Source organism: Mustela lutreola, chromosome 12 (genome assembly GCF_030435805.1).
Source record: "Mustela lutreola isolate mMusLut2 chromosome 12, mMusLut2.pri, whole genome shotgun sequence".
NCBI classification, from domain to species: Eukaryota; Metazoa; Chordata; class Mammalia; order Carnivora; family Mustelidae; genus Mustela; species Mustela lutreola.
Window position 1 is genome coordinate 52,585,857 of NC_081301.1, and position 18,465 is coordinate 52,604,321.

At 37.9% G+C, this 18,465-nt stretch overlaps 1 protein-coding gene across 8 annotated transcripts in view; it reads right to left on the reverse strand.

The window, feature by feature from the left end:
* CCDC171 (coiled-coil domain containing 171) overlaps positions 1-18,465 on the reverse strand; it is a 299,073-nt gene that overhangs the window by 33,501 nt on the left and 247,107 nt on the right. For 4 of the 8 annotated variants that reach the window (XM_059141859.1, XM_059141860.1, XM_059141858.1 and 1 more), the window contains one exon: positions 10,771-10,923. The exons of 2 other annotated variants lie outside the window; for them this stretch is intronic. In XM_059141859.1, the coding sequence (XP_058997842.1) occupies positions 10,771-10,923 (153 nt within the window). Of the gene's footprint in view, positions 1-6,417; positions 6,544-10,770; positions 10,924-18,465 lie in introns of those variants that run through there. 2 more of the 8 variants (XM_059141864.1, XM_059141865.1) reach the window with 2 other exon arrangements.

Sequence of the window (18,465 nt, forward strand, 5' to 3'; positions counted from 1 at the left end):
GAGGTGAAGACCATGTTCAGTTTGGGACGCCCGTGAGTCTGAACTGTTTTCAGAAAACTGAAGGGGAGACTTCTGAGAATCTGCCAGCTAAAGCCCTCAAAGAACCCAATTTTGTTTTTTTTTTTTTTTTTTTTTTAAAGATTTTATTTATTTATTTGACAGAGAGAAATCACAAGTAGATGGAGAGGCAGGCAGAGAGAGAGAGAGGGAAGCAGGCTCTCAGCAGAGAGCCCGATGTGGGACTCGATCCCAGGACTCTGAGATCATGACCCGAGCCGAAGGCACCGGCTTAACCCACTGAGCCACCCAGGCGCCCCAAAGAACCCAATTTTGTAAGAAAGATGAAAGTGTAAGAGAGATACTCATAAGCATAGTCACTCACTGCTCCTCTTTGAACAACCAATATAAATAATTAGAGCATTAGACTGTCAAATTACCATCTGTATTTTCTACAACCTGATTGTACAGAAAATTCACTGATTGATGATAATGGTCTGAGTTTGAAACTTTCCTTCCTGCCACTCCACACTTGACCCTCACAGTATTTCATCACATATATATTTATATTTATGTAACATGTATTTTATAAAAATATATTTTTATATTTATACTTACATACAAAATTTAATATAGCTAACATAAAATGTCTATTACTATAGACGTATGTTATATTTTAACATAATTAAGTATATTATATGTGTCTGTTGATATACATGTAGAATTTAGGATATCATGTCCCTAAGTTGCTATCTAGACATCATTCATCGTGAAAGTAGCTCTTTTTAAACTGCATCATATGAGAACTAAAAGACTAGAAAGGAGGTGTGTGGCCAGTGGGATATGCATGATTAACCTTCAGGTCCCTATATACTACACCAACCAAAGCCTGAGTTTCTGGAATATGAGAAACCTTTAAAAGTCTGGATATGTATGTCAAGGATCAAAGGAAAATGTCTGCACATTGACCGGTCTGTCCCACTTAGTGGTATTTTGTTTCCGTTATTTAGCTCTGTTAGTATTCAGAGGCAGGGGCTGGAGCTTGTGATAAAAATATGGGAGAATTTAATAAGCATCTAAGTAAGGCAGTATTTAGCACAAGGGTCCAATGAGAGTTGTTACAGCATCAAATATCAGTGACCTTTGAGAATAAATAGTAAATACATAAAGCAAAGGCAGTAGACGTTTGCAATGGAGCTGATGGGAGACGTCACAGTCAGCCCAGCCTGCTGAGAATCGCGCTTAGGGCCGCACATATCTGGCCCTCCTCCAGCTCATCTCTCCATCTCATCGGCTTTGCTCCAGTCACAAAGACAGCCTTCCATTCCTGGAGCATCCCCTGCTTTCCCCTGTCAACTCCTAACGTGTTAAGTTTTGGGGTATTTTTTTTAATTTTTATTCTAGGTAGTTAACAGAGTGTTAAATCAGTTTCAGGCATGCAATACAGTGACTGAACAATTCTCTACGTTACTCAGTGCTCATCATAAGTGTACTCTTGGGATGCCTGGGTGGCTCAGTAAGTCAGAGCCTTCAGCTCTGGTCATGATCCCAGCCTCCTGGGATCAAGTCTCCCATAAGGTTCCCTGCTCTGCGGAGAGCTTGATTCTCCCTCTCCTTCTGCCTGTTGATCCCCCTGCTTGTGCTCTCTCTTGCTCTCTCTCTCTCTGTGTCTCTCTCTCTCTCTCTCTTTCTCTGAGAAATAAATGAATAAAATCTTGGGAAAAAATAACTAAGTGTACTCTTAATCCCCTAGACGTCTTTCACCCATCCCCCCACCTACCTCCCTCTGGTAACTATCAGTTTGTTCTCTTAGTTAAGAGTCTGGTTTTTGGTTTGTCTCCTTTTTTGTCTTTGTTTTGTTTCTTAAATTTTGCATACAAGTGAAATCATATGGTATTTCTCTTTCTCTCACTGACTTATCTCACTTAGCCTTATACTCTCATTAGATCCATGTGTGTTGTTGCAAATGACAAGATTTCATTCTTTTTATGGCTAAGTAATAGTCTATTGAATATATATATTACATCTTCTTTATCCATTCATCTATCCCTGGACACTCAGGCTACTTCCCTATTTTGTCTATTGTAAATAATACTGCAATAAACATAGGGGTGCATATACCCTTTTGAATTAGTGTTTTCATATTCTTTGGATGAATGCCCATTAGTGCAATTACAAGAGTTCTGTTTTTAACTTTTTGAGGACACTCCATACTATTTTCCAAAGTGGCTGCACCAGCTTACATTCCCATCAAGAGTGCATGAGGGTTCCTTTTTCCCCACAACCTCACCAACACTTGTTGTTTCTTGTGTTCTTCATTTGAGCCATTCTAACAGTGTGAGGTAACCTCCTACTTAGTCTTCATGGGTTTTTTTACTATTATGTTCAGCTGCCAGCATATGGTCCATCATAACTTTTTGATTTGGTGTTCAACAATAAATTAGTTATGTATAACACCCACTGCTTCATGTTTTTAACCAAAATCTCAATTCCTCAGGTGGGGCATCCCAAGCCTGCCTCAGGTTCCCAGGCTCTGTGTTCTCACAGCACTCTGTGATTTGACCTCAATATCATTCTTTTTAATTATTTGTATCATAGTGTATTTTCCACTACCTGAAGTGTGAGGACGGTAGAGATTTGTCTTTCTTTTAAAGCCTTTATTTATTTATTTGAGAGAGAGAACAGAAGCAGGGGGGCAAGCAGTGGGAGAAGCAAACCCCCACTGAGCAGACAGCCTGATGCGAGTCTCTATCTCAGGACCCTGGAATCATGAACTGAGCTGAAGGCAGATGCTTAACTGACTGAGCCACCCAGGCGCCCGAGATTTGCCTTAACCCACACTTCATTCTCATAGGAAAGCACCAAACAAGGAAACAGAGGCCTTGGATTCTAATCTGTTGGGTTCTAAGTAAAAACCCGTCAGCAAGGCTCCAGTATCTGTACTGCACAGCACTGCACAGTCTCTCTCAAATTAAGTCACAGTTTAGGGCTCCCTTAAGAAAATTATTTTTTTCTTGAATAGTTAAAAATCTCAATAGTAAACATCTTGAATCAACCGGGATGAAATGTTTAAATGTTTATGAGAGCAACTTAACTAGAGTAAGTTACTTAAATTGTCGGCTTCTTGAACCACACAACTCTAATACAGACAAATAATCCTTCCTCTCTCAAGAAATGTAATGAAACAAATGTGGCAAAAAATTATTTGAAAACTTAAGAGACAGGGGATTCTTATAACCAAAATATCTAAATCTTTGACCTTTATTAACAATATGATACCACTTGACAAATGTCGAATCTGACATAATCTGAACAATAGGCAAAGGTCTCTTCCTGCGAAGATACTAACTGGAATGTTCCTCCAATTCGTAATTCATTATTTTCTCATAAAGAAAGTACTATAGGGGCGCCCGGGTGGTGTGGTTGGTTACGTGACCAACACTTGGTTTGGGCTCAGGTTGTGATCTCAGGGTCATGGGATTCAGCCCAATGTCGGGATCCACGCTCAGCACAGAGCCTGCTTGGGACTCTCCCTCCCTCTGCCCCCTGCCCCTCCCAAGGGCTCTATTTCTCTCTCTCAAATAAATAAATAAATCTTAAAAAAAAAAAAAAAAAGTAGCATAGAATTAAAAACATACTGGTTAAACACAGAGTGGAAATGAGGAAAAACAATACTGTAGCTTGCGGCATCGTAACTCAGAGCAGCATGTCTGTGTTTGGCATTTCCTGTTTCACGGACTGAAATGCCACGTGTTTCTCCCCAGCCGCGGGTGTGCCGGTCCCCAAACACCCACAAGTAATTGGCTTTGATTGCTGCCCTGGTCTCTCCAGGGCTGTCTGTGACTTGAAATCTCTTCCCCGGAAGCCCCTTCTGGTTACTGTTATTCAAGCTAAAAGCCCCAGAGCAGCCCTACGTTAATGGGTCAAAGACCAACATACTGAAAATGTGAAAATACTGGCAAGTGCATGTCGGAGGAGAGCCCTAGATGCACTCCAGCATTGTTAGTATCTGTTGCTGGACAAAAATGAAAATGTCACCTTAAGAAGGATAAAAAGTTTCTAAAGAGGACGATTCACATCTACAGTCTGATCAATCTCTTTCTCTGCATCACAACCCCATGATGTATTGTTCTTTATTAATAATGAATATTTATTTTTCATTCTCACATAGTTAAATGGCTGGAAAAGACGGTTAATGAACGTACATGGACTGCCCTCAGTGCATTAAATAAGTAATAACAGCAACTGTCATTAATATCGGACTTAGTGTGAGCTAAAAGCACAGATTCAAGGCTTGTTTTAGTTCTTTTGCCTCCTTGTCAAAAGATTTCCTCATGGATACATGTATTTTTTAAAACTCTATGTAAAGCTTAGCTGTGGGAAGTGTATGTAACTATCAGAAAATGTTTTTACTGGATTTATTAAATGAAACATATTGTGAAATTTATTGAGCATCTACTAGTATGCCAGTGTCTTTAATCCTCAAACCCCACCCTACAATGTAGGCCACTGTATCTACACGTTACAAATGTAGAAACTGATGCCTAGAGTATTGTATGGGTAATAACACAGACAGGATGCACATTCAGGCCTGCTTGACTCTAAAACCTTAGATAAAGGCCCATGGGAAGGAGGTGATGGGGGTTGGGCAGGGATTAGAAAGGAGAGCTAGAGCGTTGAGAATGGCCTAAATAGCAAATACTAGAGAGACCAAATAAGAACATCAATAGCAAAATGGCCAGAGGCAGAATCAAGTCAGATTATAGAGTACAAGGCATGGATTGGATGGTGGGAGAATGGATTGGGAAGATGGGGTTTGGTGTGACTGTTGGAAGCAGTGTCAGGTTCCAGTGGGTACAGGCTGGGTGCGTGGGTTGGCTGTCTTTAACTGAGAGGGGGAATGGAGCTAAAGCAACAGTACATCTTCTAATATTTAAAAAAAAAAAAAAAAATTCTTCCATCATTTAACTCATTAAACATATGTTCTATCCATAAGGCCTATTCGTCAAATCAAGTAAAATAGCAATTTTCATTGGTCTTCCCCCTTAACAAGGTGTCAGATTGCTATGCGTTCTTCAAAAGCTCCTGCAAACATCTCATCTTTTACTGACAACGTTAGGCAGAATGAATGCCTCCTTTGTATGTGCTCCCTAGATTTTACACATAACTATTTTTGTGATTTGCTTACGTGTTTGTTTCCCTTGTTAGAAGAGGAACACATAAGAGCCCAAACCATGTCTTTTTGCACTTGTCCCCATAACACAAATAGAATGGCAAATAAAAATCCAAAAATATCAATAATCATATTAAATGTATGTGGTCTAATCACCCTATTAAAAGCCAGAGATTATCAAATGGTTAGACAAAACAAAACTGAACTACATCTTTCTACAGGAAACCCTCTATAAATATAAACACGGATAGGATAAAAGGAAAAGAAGGAAAAATAGATATCATACAAACACTAGTCAAAAAATACCTAGAGTACAAAACGGCAAAAACTGAAATGTTAGGGTCGCCGGGGTGGCTCAGTTGGTTAAGCAACTGCCTTAGGCTCAGATTATGACCCTGGAGCCCCAGGATCGAGTCCGGCATCAGGCTCCCTGCTCAGTAGGGAGTCTGCTTCTCCCTCTAACCCTCTCCCATGTCATGCTCTCTCTCAAATAAATAAATAAAATCTTTTTAAAAAACTGAAATGATAAAAGTAGACGGTACAGTGAACATGGCCCAAACCAGACTTTCGGAGGCCTAGATTTAAGAAGATATGGAAACATGATTAATTCGCTCCCATCTTAGGATATAACTCCCTGAACCTGCTCGGAATACTCCATCCCTCTCTCTTACTTAACAGCTAAATCCTTGAGATGGTTGTTTGAATTCACGGTCTTTTTTTCTTTTCTGGTCAACTCTCACTTATCTCTCCATCTCTCACTGAAAGAGACTTTGCTAAGGTTATAAAGGCCTCCATCCACTAAATCCAAAGGCCATTTTCAATCCTCCTTTCTCTTGATCTTCAGCAGCATATGACACCATTGATACGCCACCCTTTTTAAAACACTCCATTCTCATGGCATCACACCTTTTTGGTTTTCCTTTGACCTCTTTGCCTATTCCTTCACAGCCTCCTTTCTAACCTTATCTTCTTCTTCTCAAGCATTGTATGTTGGAGTTTTTCAAGATTCATACCTAGGCCTTTTTCTCTTCTTACTCTATAAACCATCCCTACATATGGTCTCACTCTTGTGAACAGCCTCAAGTCCTATCTATATGGCAATGACCTAAAATGCATACCTCCTGGTTGGCATCTGGCTTAAATTCCCTACCAAGCAGCGTTTTTGATCTCTCCAATTGGATGTCTCAGAGGTACTTCAAACTCAACATACTCAAAGCTAAACTCACAATATTCCTTCCTATTCCATTGTTTCTCTCTTGGTAAATGAGATCATTGTTCCATTTCCAAAAGGAAAAAGTCCAGGAATTATCTCACATACCCCTTTCTCTTGTTCTTCACACCCAATTGTTCCTTCACACCACAGCCAAAGGGATCTTTTAAAAAAAAAAAAAAAAAATTTGAGAAAGTCACTCCTTCTTTAAAGTTTTCCGATGCCTTTTCCCTTGCTCTTAAAACAAGGACGACAAAGTCTGACTTCTGTCCCTCTCCAGACCATCCTTACCTCATTCAGGCCACTCTTGGCTCTGCTCTCTTTATTCTAGCCTCACCGGTATTTCTCAGTTTCTTCTGTCCTTCACAGGACCTTCCAGATGTTCCCATTCCTCCTCCTGATCTGGGCCACTGCTGTCCTTCTGCATAACTCCTACCCAGTCTTCAGATACTAACTCAAGCACCACTGACCCTGAAAAAGCTTTGCTGTTACCTTAGTCTAGGGTAAGCTCATTTGTTTCAAAAACTCTTACATGCTTCAGTTCTTTTCTTTCAGAGCACTTATCCTGGTTAATAATTACATATTAGAGTGATTATATGAAAATAATTTCTTCCATTGTTAGATTTTAAGTTCATGAGAGCAGGATTGTCTGTTTTGGTTCACATAATGTCCCTCGGACCAGAATTATGCCGGCTCTAGAGTAGATGCTGAATAAATATTGAACTAATGGATAAAGAAAAAATTAAGAAGCAAGAATACAAAGAAAGCAGAGCTCAAGTAAGTAGAGACCAGAAAGCCAAAGAAAAAGTCAATAACGAGTGAAACAAAGGAGGTGAGCATTTAAAGAAGAAAGTAGTTAAAAGCTTCATATGTTGCAGAAAGATTAAAAGGCATGAGAAGGAACTAATGAATGGGAGCAAGCAGAAAACTATTTGCGACCTTTGAGAAAATAGTTTCAGTGTATTGATAGACTCCAAAGTCAGATAGCAGCAGAGCTGAGGAATGAATGGGAGACAAGAATACAGAAGAAGCAAGTGGACTACTTTTCAAGAATGTGTCAATGAAAGGAAGGGATACGGGCTGCAGAAAGGATGGAGAGCTCAGTCACTGGAATATACTGATGGTGATCACAGAGGGGGAATCACAAGTCCAAGGCTACGGTAGGAGGCAGAACAAAATGACAGGGTTTGCAACCGAAGACAGAAGGTTAGTAAATTATCTTTTCCTGTGGTGCAATCCAATTACTTTCTATCAAGATAATGGTGATAAAAATAATAGCTGGGGTGGCTGGGTAGCTCAGTGGGTTAAGCCTCTGCCTTCGGCTCAGGTCATGATCTCAGGGTCCTGGGATCAAGCCCCGCATCAGACTCTGCTCTGCAGGGAGTCTGCTTCCCTCTCTGCCTTACTCTCTCCCTTTCAAATGAATAAATAAGATCTTAAAAAAAAATAGCCAACTTTTTTTTTTTTCTTTTTGGACTGACTACTCGGTAAGTACAAAGCAAAGTGCTTCAACACTTCTCACTGGAGCTCCCAGCATCTCTGTTAAGGAGTGGGACCATTACCCCATTTTACAGATGAAGACCCTACTTAGCCACACAATGAGCAATTGATAGAATTGAAATTAAATCCAGATTTATTGACTTAGCACACACTATTGATTCCTAATTCCCCTGTTCCTTGACTCATTACCTTACAGCTACAAGTGGCCAGGTGGCCCAGCCAATGGGATGTAAGTGCAAATATGTTTGGAGCTTCCTTGGAAGGCTTTTCCTTTTTTAAATATATAAATAAATATATTTCCATATATTTAATATCTATTATCTATTAAATGTATATTAAAATTTATAAATATTTAAATTAAATCTATGTAAATACATTTAAATGGTTTTTAAAGGAAAAGCCTTCTCAGGCTTTATTATATATAAAAAGCAAATATTGCTGGGCCATCCCATCCTCATAACTTGAATGTGATTATAAATCCTAGAGCTGGCTGCTGTCTTATGATACTTAGAGAGTAGCAGAGAAATCACAGAGAAGCTAGACCACCAAGAGCCACAGGACAACAGCCACCTATACCTAGACTTCTTGCTATGTGAGAAAAAAAAAGAAAAAGAAAAAACACAGAACCAGGATTTTTCAAATCACGTTGATCAGGTTTTCTGTTATTTACACTTGATTATATTCCTAATGGGTATAATTCAAAAGCCTCTGCTCCTATCTCAGAAACTCTATCACCTCTTCTCTATGAAATACAAAGACTGAGGCTCTTTCCACCTCCCCCAGAGCATTCTGAAGGAGTTCAAGGTTGAAAGGCATACACAAATGTCTTGAAAAATAAAATTACTAGAGCAACTTATTGCTGTTTCAAAAAATCTTAAGTCTCAACTAAGGAAAGAGATCAGAGTAAACACCCCTAGGGATACAGGATAGGGCAGCGTTTTCCTAGAATGACAAATCATAACCTGCTGGGAGTTTCTCACATGACACATGTCCCCTTTTGAGAATCACAGCCAGGGTGAACCACCTCGTACAAACAAGATGATGAGCATATCCTTACAGAAGTGTTCAGGAGAGGAAAGGTTGGGGAGTAGAGTTTTATGATGACAGAGAGGCACACTTTCATTATGACATCAGTAGCACAATAATTGGTAAAAAATATATATATAATTTTTTTTTGAATCCAGGGGGAAACAATCCCACCTTATCAAGTGTGGCCTTTCTTAAAATGCAAGTATTTACTTCTATATGCATAACAGTAACAAACAATAAGTAGTAGTATGACCCAATAAAGCTGACAGAACCTAGACAGTATAATGAAATACTAACCAACGGGACTAGAGCATTCACAGGAAGAAATGGAGGTATGTTTCAGAGAAAGGCTAGAATAAATTTGAAATGCTTTAGTTTTTTAAATAGGTTTCCTCTTCATTTTAATTTATCTTGGTGGAGATCAAATTTACCACTCTCTCATTAAGAAATTAACAAAGTCATTTTTTTAAAAATTGGACTCAACATCTCAGGTCCCAAATTATTGGTTTGGTCATTTTACTGGACGTAGTGCTAGTATTTTCACTCACGAGACATCAGTTAAGCACCTACTGTGGGCAAGGCTGTTCTTGCCTTTAGAGTGCCATCAGAGCAGAGAAGAAATACCCCAAATTGCTTGCCTCTGTGGAACCTATATTCTATGAGAATAGGGAGCAAATAATAAGCAAATAAATATGACGCAAATTATGCCAATCAAGAATAAGTGCTATCGTGAAAGAAAGCCAGGAAGGTGTAAGGTACACAGGCCATTTGGGGTGAGAATGAGACAGAGTTTGGGGGTGGGGAATGGTTGGTAGCTGCAATTTTAAATATGATGGTCATAAAGGTTTCATTGGGATGAAGACACCTGAAGTGAGATCTAATGGGGCCATAGAATCAACCCATAGTCACATAGCTATTTGCTTTAATACTAAGTCTTCTTCTGTTGAATGTATCAGTGGAAAAGAGTTAATAGCCAAAGGCAAAAATATTTTAAAAAAAGACTTAATTTCCAAAATGTGGAGTTTTTTATTAAGTTACTGGTGTGTTGGTGTACTGAGTTTTTGTTTTTGTTTTTAAATAAATTACTGCACTGGATCTAAAAAAAAAAAGAAAGAAAGAAAAGTGATACTGTTTTCCTTACAAGTCACCCTGAGTCATCATAATCAGGCCAAAAAAGGAAAAAAGGCAATCCAGTGATTGGTAACCTTCTGAAGCTCACTGTTGATATATTTGCCTTTGGAGGAAAAGTTTTAAATGTTCATTTGGTTCCTTTATTCATTTTCTGATACACCCCAAACACATATTTCAAATGAAGAAAATTTTGTTTACTCTTAACAGAGCCCAAATTTCTTCATGGGCTAAAATTTTAAGACATAAAATGACTGCTGAAACTGAATTTTAATCATATAGATGAATCACAACATGCATCTTTAGCTAGGCATGTATTATGGATAAGTCTAGTTTTCTACAGAGAATAATCACATGTTCTAATTACCATTTTGGTTATACGCATAATTAATAATATTCTGTCTTAATGGGACACACTGAATCTTCAGACAGTTGCAAGCTTTAACTATGCGTACTGCCAAATCCAACTGTCAGCCAGGCTGCCAAACACAAAGGAATCTTGATGTAGTGTTTTAGCATTGCTAACAGTGTGCATATCTTTATACATGATACAATGGAAAAATTAATTGCCTCTCTTTCTTCAAAATTTTCTCCACACTAACAATTTCACACTGCTTGATTGATCACTTACCCTAAATCATATATATTGGCAAGCAATCTCATGAACAAAAAAAAATATGAATGTAAACTTGTGACCCTAGACAAAGAAGAGAAGCAATGTTGTAGGACTTACTGATTGTAAACTTTCATTTTCTCGTAAACAAGCCGTGTGAAGTTCTGATTTCAACGTTGCAATGTGACTCCGATGAGATGTCATTTCCTTCTCTAATGTAGCAATTCTAGCACTTGCGAGCTGGTAGACATCCATGAAACTTTTAATCATAGCCTTAAGAAATAAATATAATGTCACATACAATTCAAATAAAGATGTCCCCAAAGAAGAATTTCCATAATTTGAAAGCAAAATCATTAAAATTTTAATATAAACAACTTTTCATCTTTCTTTCAAATAATAAAGCTAACCCTCACATTTTATATTGAGAACAGGGACTATTTTAAGAAAGTTTGGGAGAAAATAATTGAGACTTCTTTCCCAGAGTATATATTTAAATGAGATGTACTTTGATCTATTGTGTTTAAAATTTAGAAAGCAATTTTTAAATATGGCACACTTATTTTCTTTGTGAAGTTAAATTCAAATTGTAATTTGACCTAAATTTCAATCTTGAGACATACAATAGATGGATATATAAGCAAGATATTTCAAAATGAGCTGAGTTAGTAAAATTTTCAGTCCACCTAAAAAAACAAATGGTTTGAAACAAAAGGAGCTGAAATAATCCTGTAATTTGTTTAAGAGAAAATAATGTGATTCTTACATTGTACAAAAAAGCATAATTGTGTTCATTCATATAACAGAGGATTGCTCATGTGTTATACTATATATAATAAAATACAGGTGTGTGTAAGTTTTTCTCCTCCCTAAATAAGTTATATTTGGGGGATTATTAGACCCCTGTTACAACAGTTTAATCATATTTTACAGACTTCTTCTTCTAAAGCAACCAGTAGTGAATTGTAAGTCCAAGAACGCTATCACAACTTTTTTAAAAAGTCTTTCAAAATACCTCAAATATAATAAAAAAACAAATATTTCAAAGACATATTCAAAGATAATGTTGTATTATTTACCTGAAAAAAAAATGTTCTAAACACAGCAACAAGCAAGTAAAATGGTAGACAGTCTGAGAATTTCTAAATTCTATTCAATCCAAAGGGTTTGATTTGGAAAAGCTTTGAGAAACTAGATATTTGAGCAATTCTGAATGTACATGAAATAATGTGGTGAACAAAGAATAAGAAACAATGTATACAATGTCTGAAAAACAGAAGTAGGTTAACTACTTATAGGTAAAAGTAAGAAAATACGCACCTTTTCTCCTAATAAATTCCTATTTGCCCTAAAATATTAAGCTCGGACACCATCTCTTTCAAGAAACCTCTTTTGAACCCAAAGGCACTGTTAACATTTACTCTAGCTTTCTGTGGGCCCCCCCATGCTTACTTTTATCATAATGCTTATTGCTTTAGCAGAAAAGTATTAGTTTACGTGTTTCTCTTTACTAAACTGAGGAGCTCCTTAGGCCAGATACTATGCCTAATCATCTCTGTATCATCAGGGATGTTAGTGGCCCACAGTGAGCACTTGTTTGAATGAATGAATGAATGAATGAATGAATGAAAAGATTTTTAAAAACCCCAAGTTGAAGCCGTATGTTGGCATAAAATACCTTATAGGAAAGGATGAAGATATTTGGGAAACTATAATCTTAACACTCTAATGTATAAATTGTTAACTATACTTTGTTCAAGTTGAAAAAAGAAGTGAAAAGCACAGCTGTAGGCACAAAAGGACAGAATACACAAATAGAGAATTCTATTACCCAACATTGAACGAGCATGGTATGACTTCATGTTTGGGAACATCTCTACCTTACTTTGAGTCATTTCAAGATGAGCTTATAGCTAATACTAACACAAAATATTTCTCTGGGTTTCAAAGGTATGTAAAAACCAGAAACTATAGGGCCCCTGGGTGCCTCAGTGGGTTAAAGCCTCTGCCTTTGGCTCAGGTCATGATCCCAGAGTCTAGGGATCAAGCCCCGCATCAGGCTCTCTGCTTAGCAGGGAGCCTGCTTCCTCCTCTCTCTCTCTCTCTCTGCCTGCCTCTCTGCCTACTTGTGATCTCTCTCTGTCAAATAAATAAATAAAATCTTTTAAAAAACAAACAAACAAAAAACCTAGAAACTATAAAACCCTATCTGCTTCTTCCTATGACAAGTGTCTCTCTACCCATAATTCATTCATCTTCACCAGGTTGTAAACCAAGTATCACAAGTCCTATTTCGGTCTAGTCCCCACTCTGCTGCTTACTCAGCCTTGCTCTGTTGGACAATGCCACGTCTTCTCTCTGGGCTTCCATTTTTTCCCTCCACGTACTGGGAAGAAAGGTCATTTTCTTGCCTACTTCCAAAACTGTTGTAAGTCTCAGGTAATTAAAAATCTAAGGCAAAGCCATTCTCTTCATCCTTCAACTACGTTGCATCTGTGTAAGAAAGCCCTCCAAAAATCTCACTCTCACTGAATCTCATTGTAGTATTACTTTAGTTCTATTTTTAAATTCTCCATTAAGATCTTAATGAGACAATCTGTGATAGGTGGTTTGCATACATATATTCTTGTTGGATAAGGACCTAAAATGTATAAAAGGTACAAAAACATGCATAAGAGCTTATTGAATAAAAAAAGGAAGTACTCTTCTGTCAGTATGGGCTCCTGAATTATGATTTCACTGTTAAGGCACAATAGAATTGGCTTCTAACAGTCAAAGATAAAAACCTCAACATTTCCAAAGTTATCCCACATCCTAAATTTAGAGAAACATATTTCATGAATTCTCATGTACATGATACTCTTCAAGGAAAAATGATATTCCTTCAAACCTCTTTTTAAAAAAAATAAAATACTTTTTTGAGGAGTTACACCTAAATTTTTATATGGGGGATGGACCAAAAGTCATAATTATTTTGGCTCCTTCCTTGATCTACTTTTAATAACTAAATCTAATATTCAGCACATATTAAGAGATACCACATATTATTCTTTATAACACTAAAAAGAATATAATGATAATCAATTTTTTGCATAGGATTTAGAATGTTAGACATTTAAAATCTTTTAAAGCAGTATTGCATTTGAGAGATGAAAGCGGTTTTTTACAATGCTTATATATCTTTTCAGAACAACAAGAAGAGTGGTAAATACAGCAAGCATGTTTCATGGCATAAACAGTATATTATAGCATGGTCGGGGGAGGGGCATTGCCTGTGAAATCACAGTTACTCCAAGAAACACCAGACCTTTTGAGGAATAAAGAACGTTAACTGCCAATATTAAGAAGTAATTCAAACTACGTCACAAAGGATTCCAGTGAAAAACCCAACTCTTTAATAGAAAAGGTGTCAGGTGGGAAGAAGTGGAAAGGATCCTCTGAATAAACTGAGAGGGCACTGGGGCGGGGGGCAGGGGGAGGGGGAAGGAATGAGCACCTAGTGACTTCCGTATCAAGCTCCCAAGGTCTAACCCTTCACAACACACCTCTGTTCTGTACTAAAACATCTCATCTTTTTTATATCAGCAAACAACGACAGAACAGCATGATACTGTGATCAGCTCGCCCAGCACTGGAGAATTTATGCCGTAACATCTTTGGCCGTAGGGATTTTGGCCACACCATGAGACCTGTATCTCAGCGGGGCTTATCTAGTTCCCGGAGAAACAGAACAAAAGACGGTTTCTGGATAAGAACAGGCTTTTGTTACAGAGATAATCTGGAGTGTTTATAATCAACATAACAAGAGGAGAGAATCCACATAAAATTCCACACCCTAGCCATTTTAAGGAAAAGGGTAAGTGTTTTCAGAATTCAAAAAATTTTTAGATACAGTAGATGACTGTCACTTGTGCACTACAATATTATTTATGTAATTCATTATGTATATATTATTATGTAATTTAGGCTGACTTCAAAACTGGATTTCGAGAGAAATGCAGTCCTTGGGAACCTGATGTCAGGAGAAGAAATTAATGGAAAATGTCGTGAGGCCTAGAAGCCAAAAGAGCAAACTTTTTATCTATATTTTTGAGTAACTGGGAAGCAAAAACCTCAAATATTTCCCTTTAAATATAACTATAGTTATACTTCATTCCATCTACCATATAAATATACCATGTAAAATGGATATACCAAGTATGTGGAATATAATAAATCCCCATAAAATGGGGATGATAATTCCAAACTTATAAAGATTTTGTGAAGATTAAAGCACTATTAAAACCTGGAAAGTCCTTACCTGTCTGAACATAGTAAACCGTCTGGTAAATTTTGGCTGTTAGTAATGATAATGGGATCAAATTAGGAAAATTATTACTTTAACTCATAAAGCAAAGATTCAATATTTCTTTTTTTAAGATTTATTTATTTATTTTAGAGGGGGAGGGCAGAGGGAGAGAGGCAGAAGCAGACTCCCCACTGAGCACAGAGCCTGTGGGTCTCAATTCCACAACCCCAAGATCATGACCTGAGCCAAAACCATGTGTAGGACACTTAACCTACTGAGCCACCCGGATGCCCCAAAGATTTAATATTTCTGATGGGTATTGTTAGACATAATATAAATACTTTAAATATTAAATATTTTATAAATATTGAAATATTAAAGCCCTTTCAAATTTAAAGAATTTTAGAGGCCAATGAATATTTACTTTCTAACAACACAACTGCCCACTGGTAAGACATGAACAGACACTTCTCCAAAGAAGACATACAAATGGCTAATAGACATGAAAAAATGTTCATCATCATTAGCCATCAGGGAAATTCAAATCAAAACCACATGGAGATACTACCTTATACCAGTGAGAATGGCAAAAAATGACCAGACAAGAAACAAGTGTTGGGGAAGTTGTGGAGAAAGGGAAACCCCCTTATATACTGTTGGTAGGAATGCAAGCTGGTGTAGCCACTTTGGAGAACAGTATGGAGATTCCTTAAAAGGTTAAAAAATAGGGGCACCTGGGTGGCTCAGTGGGTTAAAGCTTCTGCCTTCTGCTCAGGTCATGGTCCCAGGGTCCTGGGAAAGAGCTCTGCATCAGCCTCTCTGCTCTGGAGGGAGCCTGCTTCCTCCTCTCTCTCTGCCTGCCTCTCTGCCTACTTGTGATCTCTGTCTGTCAAATAAATAAATAAAATCTTTAAAAAAAAATAAAAAGTTAAAAAATAGAGCTACCCTATGACCCAGCAATTGCACTACTGGGTATTTACCCCAAAGTTACAGATGTAGTGGCAAGGAGGGCCATATGTACCCCAATGTTCCTAACAGCAAAGTCCACAACAGCCAAACTGTGGAAAGAGACAAGATGACCTTCAACAGACAAATGGATAAAGAAGATGTGGTCCATATACACAATGGAATATTACTCAGCCATCAGAAAGGATGATTACCCAACTTTTGCATCATTCCTGCTTTGCAGGAAGCCTGCTTCTCCCTCTCCCACTCCCCCTGCTTGTGTTCCCTCTCTCATTGTGTCTCTATCATAAATAAATAAAAATCTTTAAAAAAAAAAAAAACTAATGACGTACTGTATGGTGACTGACATAATAAAAACAAAACAAAACAGAACTGCCCACTGATAATAAAATAGCTCCTATTTATGATGTCCTTTTTTAAAAAGTTTTTACTTAAACTCCAGGTAGTTAACATAGTGTTATATTAGCTTCAGGTGTACAATATAGAGAGTCAACACTTCCATACATCACCAGCACCCTCCTCAATCCCCGCCACGGATTTCACCCATCCTCCCACCAAGCCCCGCTCTGGTCACCATCAGTTTGCTCTCTAGAGTTAAGAGTTTTGTCTCTTGGTTTGCCTCTCCTCCTCTCTCCCTCTCTGCCTCTCCTCTCCTCTCTCTCCTTTTTGTTTCCTTTGCTCTTTGGTCTTGTTTCTGAAGTTCCACATCTGAGTGAATTATTATGTCATTCTCAAGGAAGAAAATCTTACTGCGATAACACACTCATAGTTTTTAGTATCAAATTTTGTTGATGAGCACCTGGAATTAAAGGAAAATTATTTTCTTCATTATCAAGGAGTGACTCTGGTAAGGTTGCTCATTTGCTCTCCTTCCAATATTTTAGTAATGTAGGGCAGAAAATTAGAGCTGAAGGGCCTATTGCCAGCAGTCTACAGATAGTAATGGTCTCCCGGGCAAGATCCAGTCTAAGATCTCGATAGGACTCTGCAGTCTGGACGTTTGGTTTCTGGCCCATCCACAGTTCTTTGTTTCACGTTGACATTCCAGCGGAAAGCTGTGGAGGAGAGACTGTATCAAGATGGCTGACCGCCAACCACCTCCTTGCTTTGCACACTGAGTGTCTGTGTGTGTGCATGTGCGTAGCGTGCATGTGTGTGTATTTAAAAGCTGCTAAGAATGCCACCAGCCAACAAGAATTCTGAGGAATCAATAAGGAATAGAAGTAGAAGGGACCATAAACAAAATTTTGCAGAAACCTCGCACAAACTACAAGCAAAGGAAGGAACAGGCCACATGAGGGCTTGAAGCTAAGCATAATAAGCCATAAGAAGTGGGCTTAACCTTGTGTTATAATATCCCTGAGACCTTCTATTCCCAATAAGAAGTTATTATTAATGATTTTCAGTGAAAGAAGTATGTTTTATAATTTTAAAAATCTTGTATAACTTTCTGTGATAACTGCTGTTCAGAAGTCTAATTCTGAGTCCCCACCAGCACCACTCCTACAAAACATGGCTAAAAGATGAGATGCACAGGGCACCTGGGTGGCTCAGTCAGTTAAGCACCTGCCTTGGCTCAAGTCTAGATCCCAGGGTCCTGGGATTGAGCCCCGCATAGGGCCTTCTACTCAGCAGGGGTCTGCTTCTCCCTCTCCCTTCCCCACTCCTCCCACTTGGGCTCATTTTCTCTCTCGCTCTCATATAAATAAATAAAATGTTGTAAAAACAAGGAAAGATGAGGTGCAGGTGACAGAGGGCACCATTGGCTGTGTTGTGAATCATGACACTCATGTTTCAATCCCATCAATTAAACAAAAGCTTTAACTGGAATTTGGGCTAGAAAATTTCCAACTTCCCTGAATTCATCAATTGCTCTTTAAATATGCAGTGTTTTTTATTTTAACAAATACACTTTTTTGTTTTTTCTTTTATTTTTCAGTGTTCCAAGATTCATTGTTTATGCACCACACCCAACGCTCCATGTAGCACGCGCCCTCCTTAATACCCACCACCAGGCTTACCCAACCCCCAAACCCCCTCCCTCAAAATCCTCAGTTAGTTTCTCAGAATCCACAGTCTCTCATGCTTTGTTTCCCCCTACGATTTCCCCAATTCACCTTTCCTTTAACAAATATACTTTACATTAAATATATCATATTTCTAACAAAGTTTCAAAACACACACTTTGGTTAGGAAATTATGCTTCACAACTTTTTACGTGTACCTAAATAAATTTTTATAAATTCAGGTCGATTTTAGAAAAAAAGTTGAGAATTCTAGACATATTTTCAAACACTATTTTCATAATGCTTTCTTCCTAATCCTTCAATAAAGCAGTTAGTTTGGCTGTTGTTATTGCTGTTTTTGCATATGTCACTTTACCTTGATGTAAAAGAACGTGTTTTGTTTGGGAGGGTTTTTAAAATAATTTTCCAAATAAAATGCTCTTGACAGCCCCTTGCCATCAAAGAGAAGGTCCAACTACAGACTTGGAATCTTTCTCTTTTTGTTAAAGAAAATTGCATAATTCATACTAAGTTCAAGAGTACTTTGAAGCACTT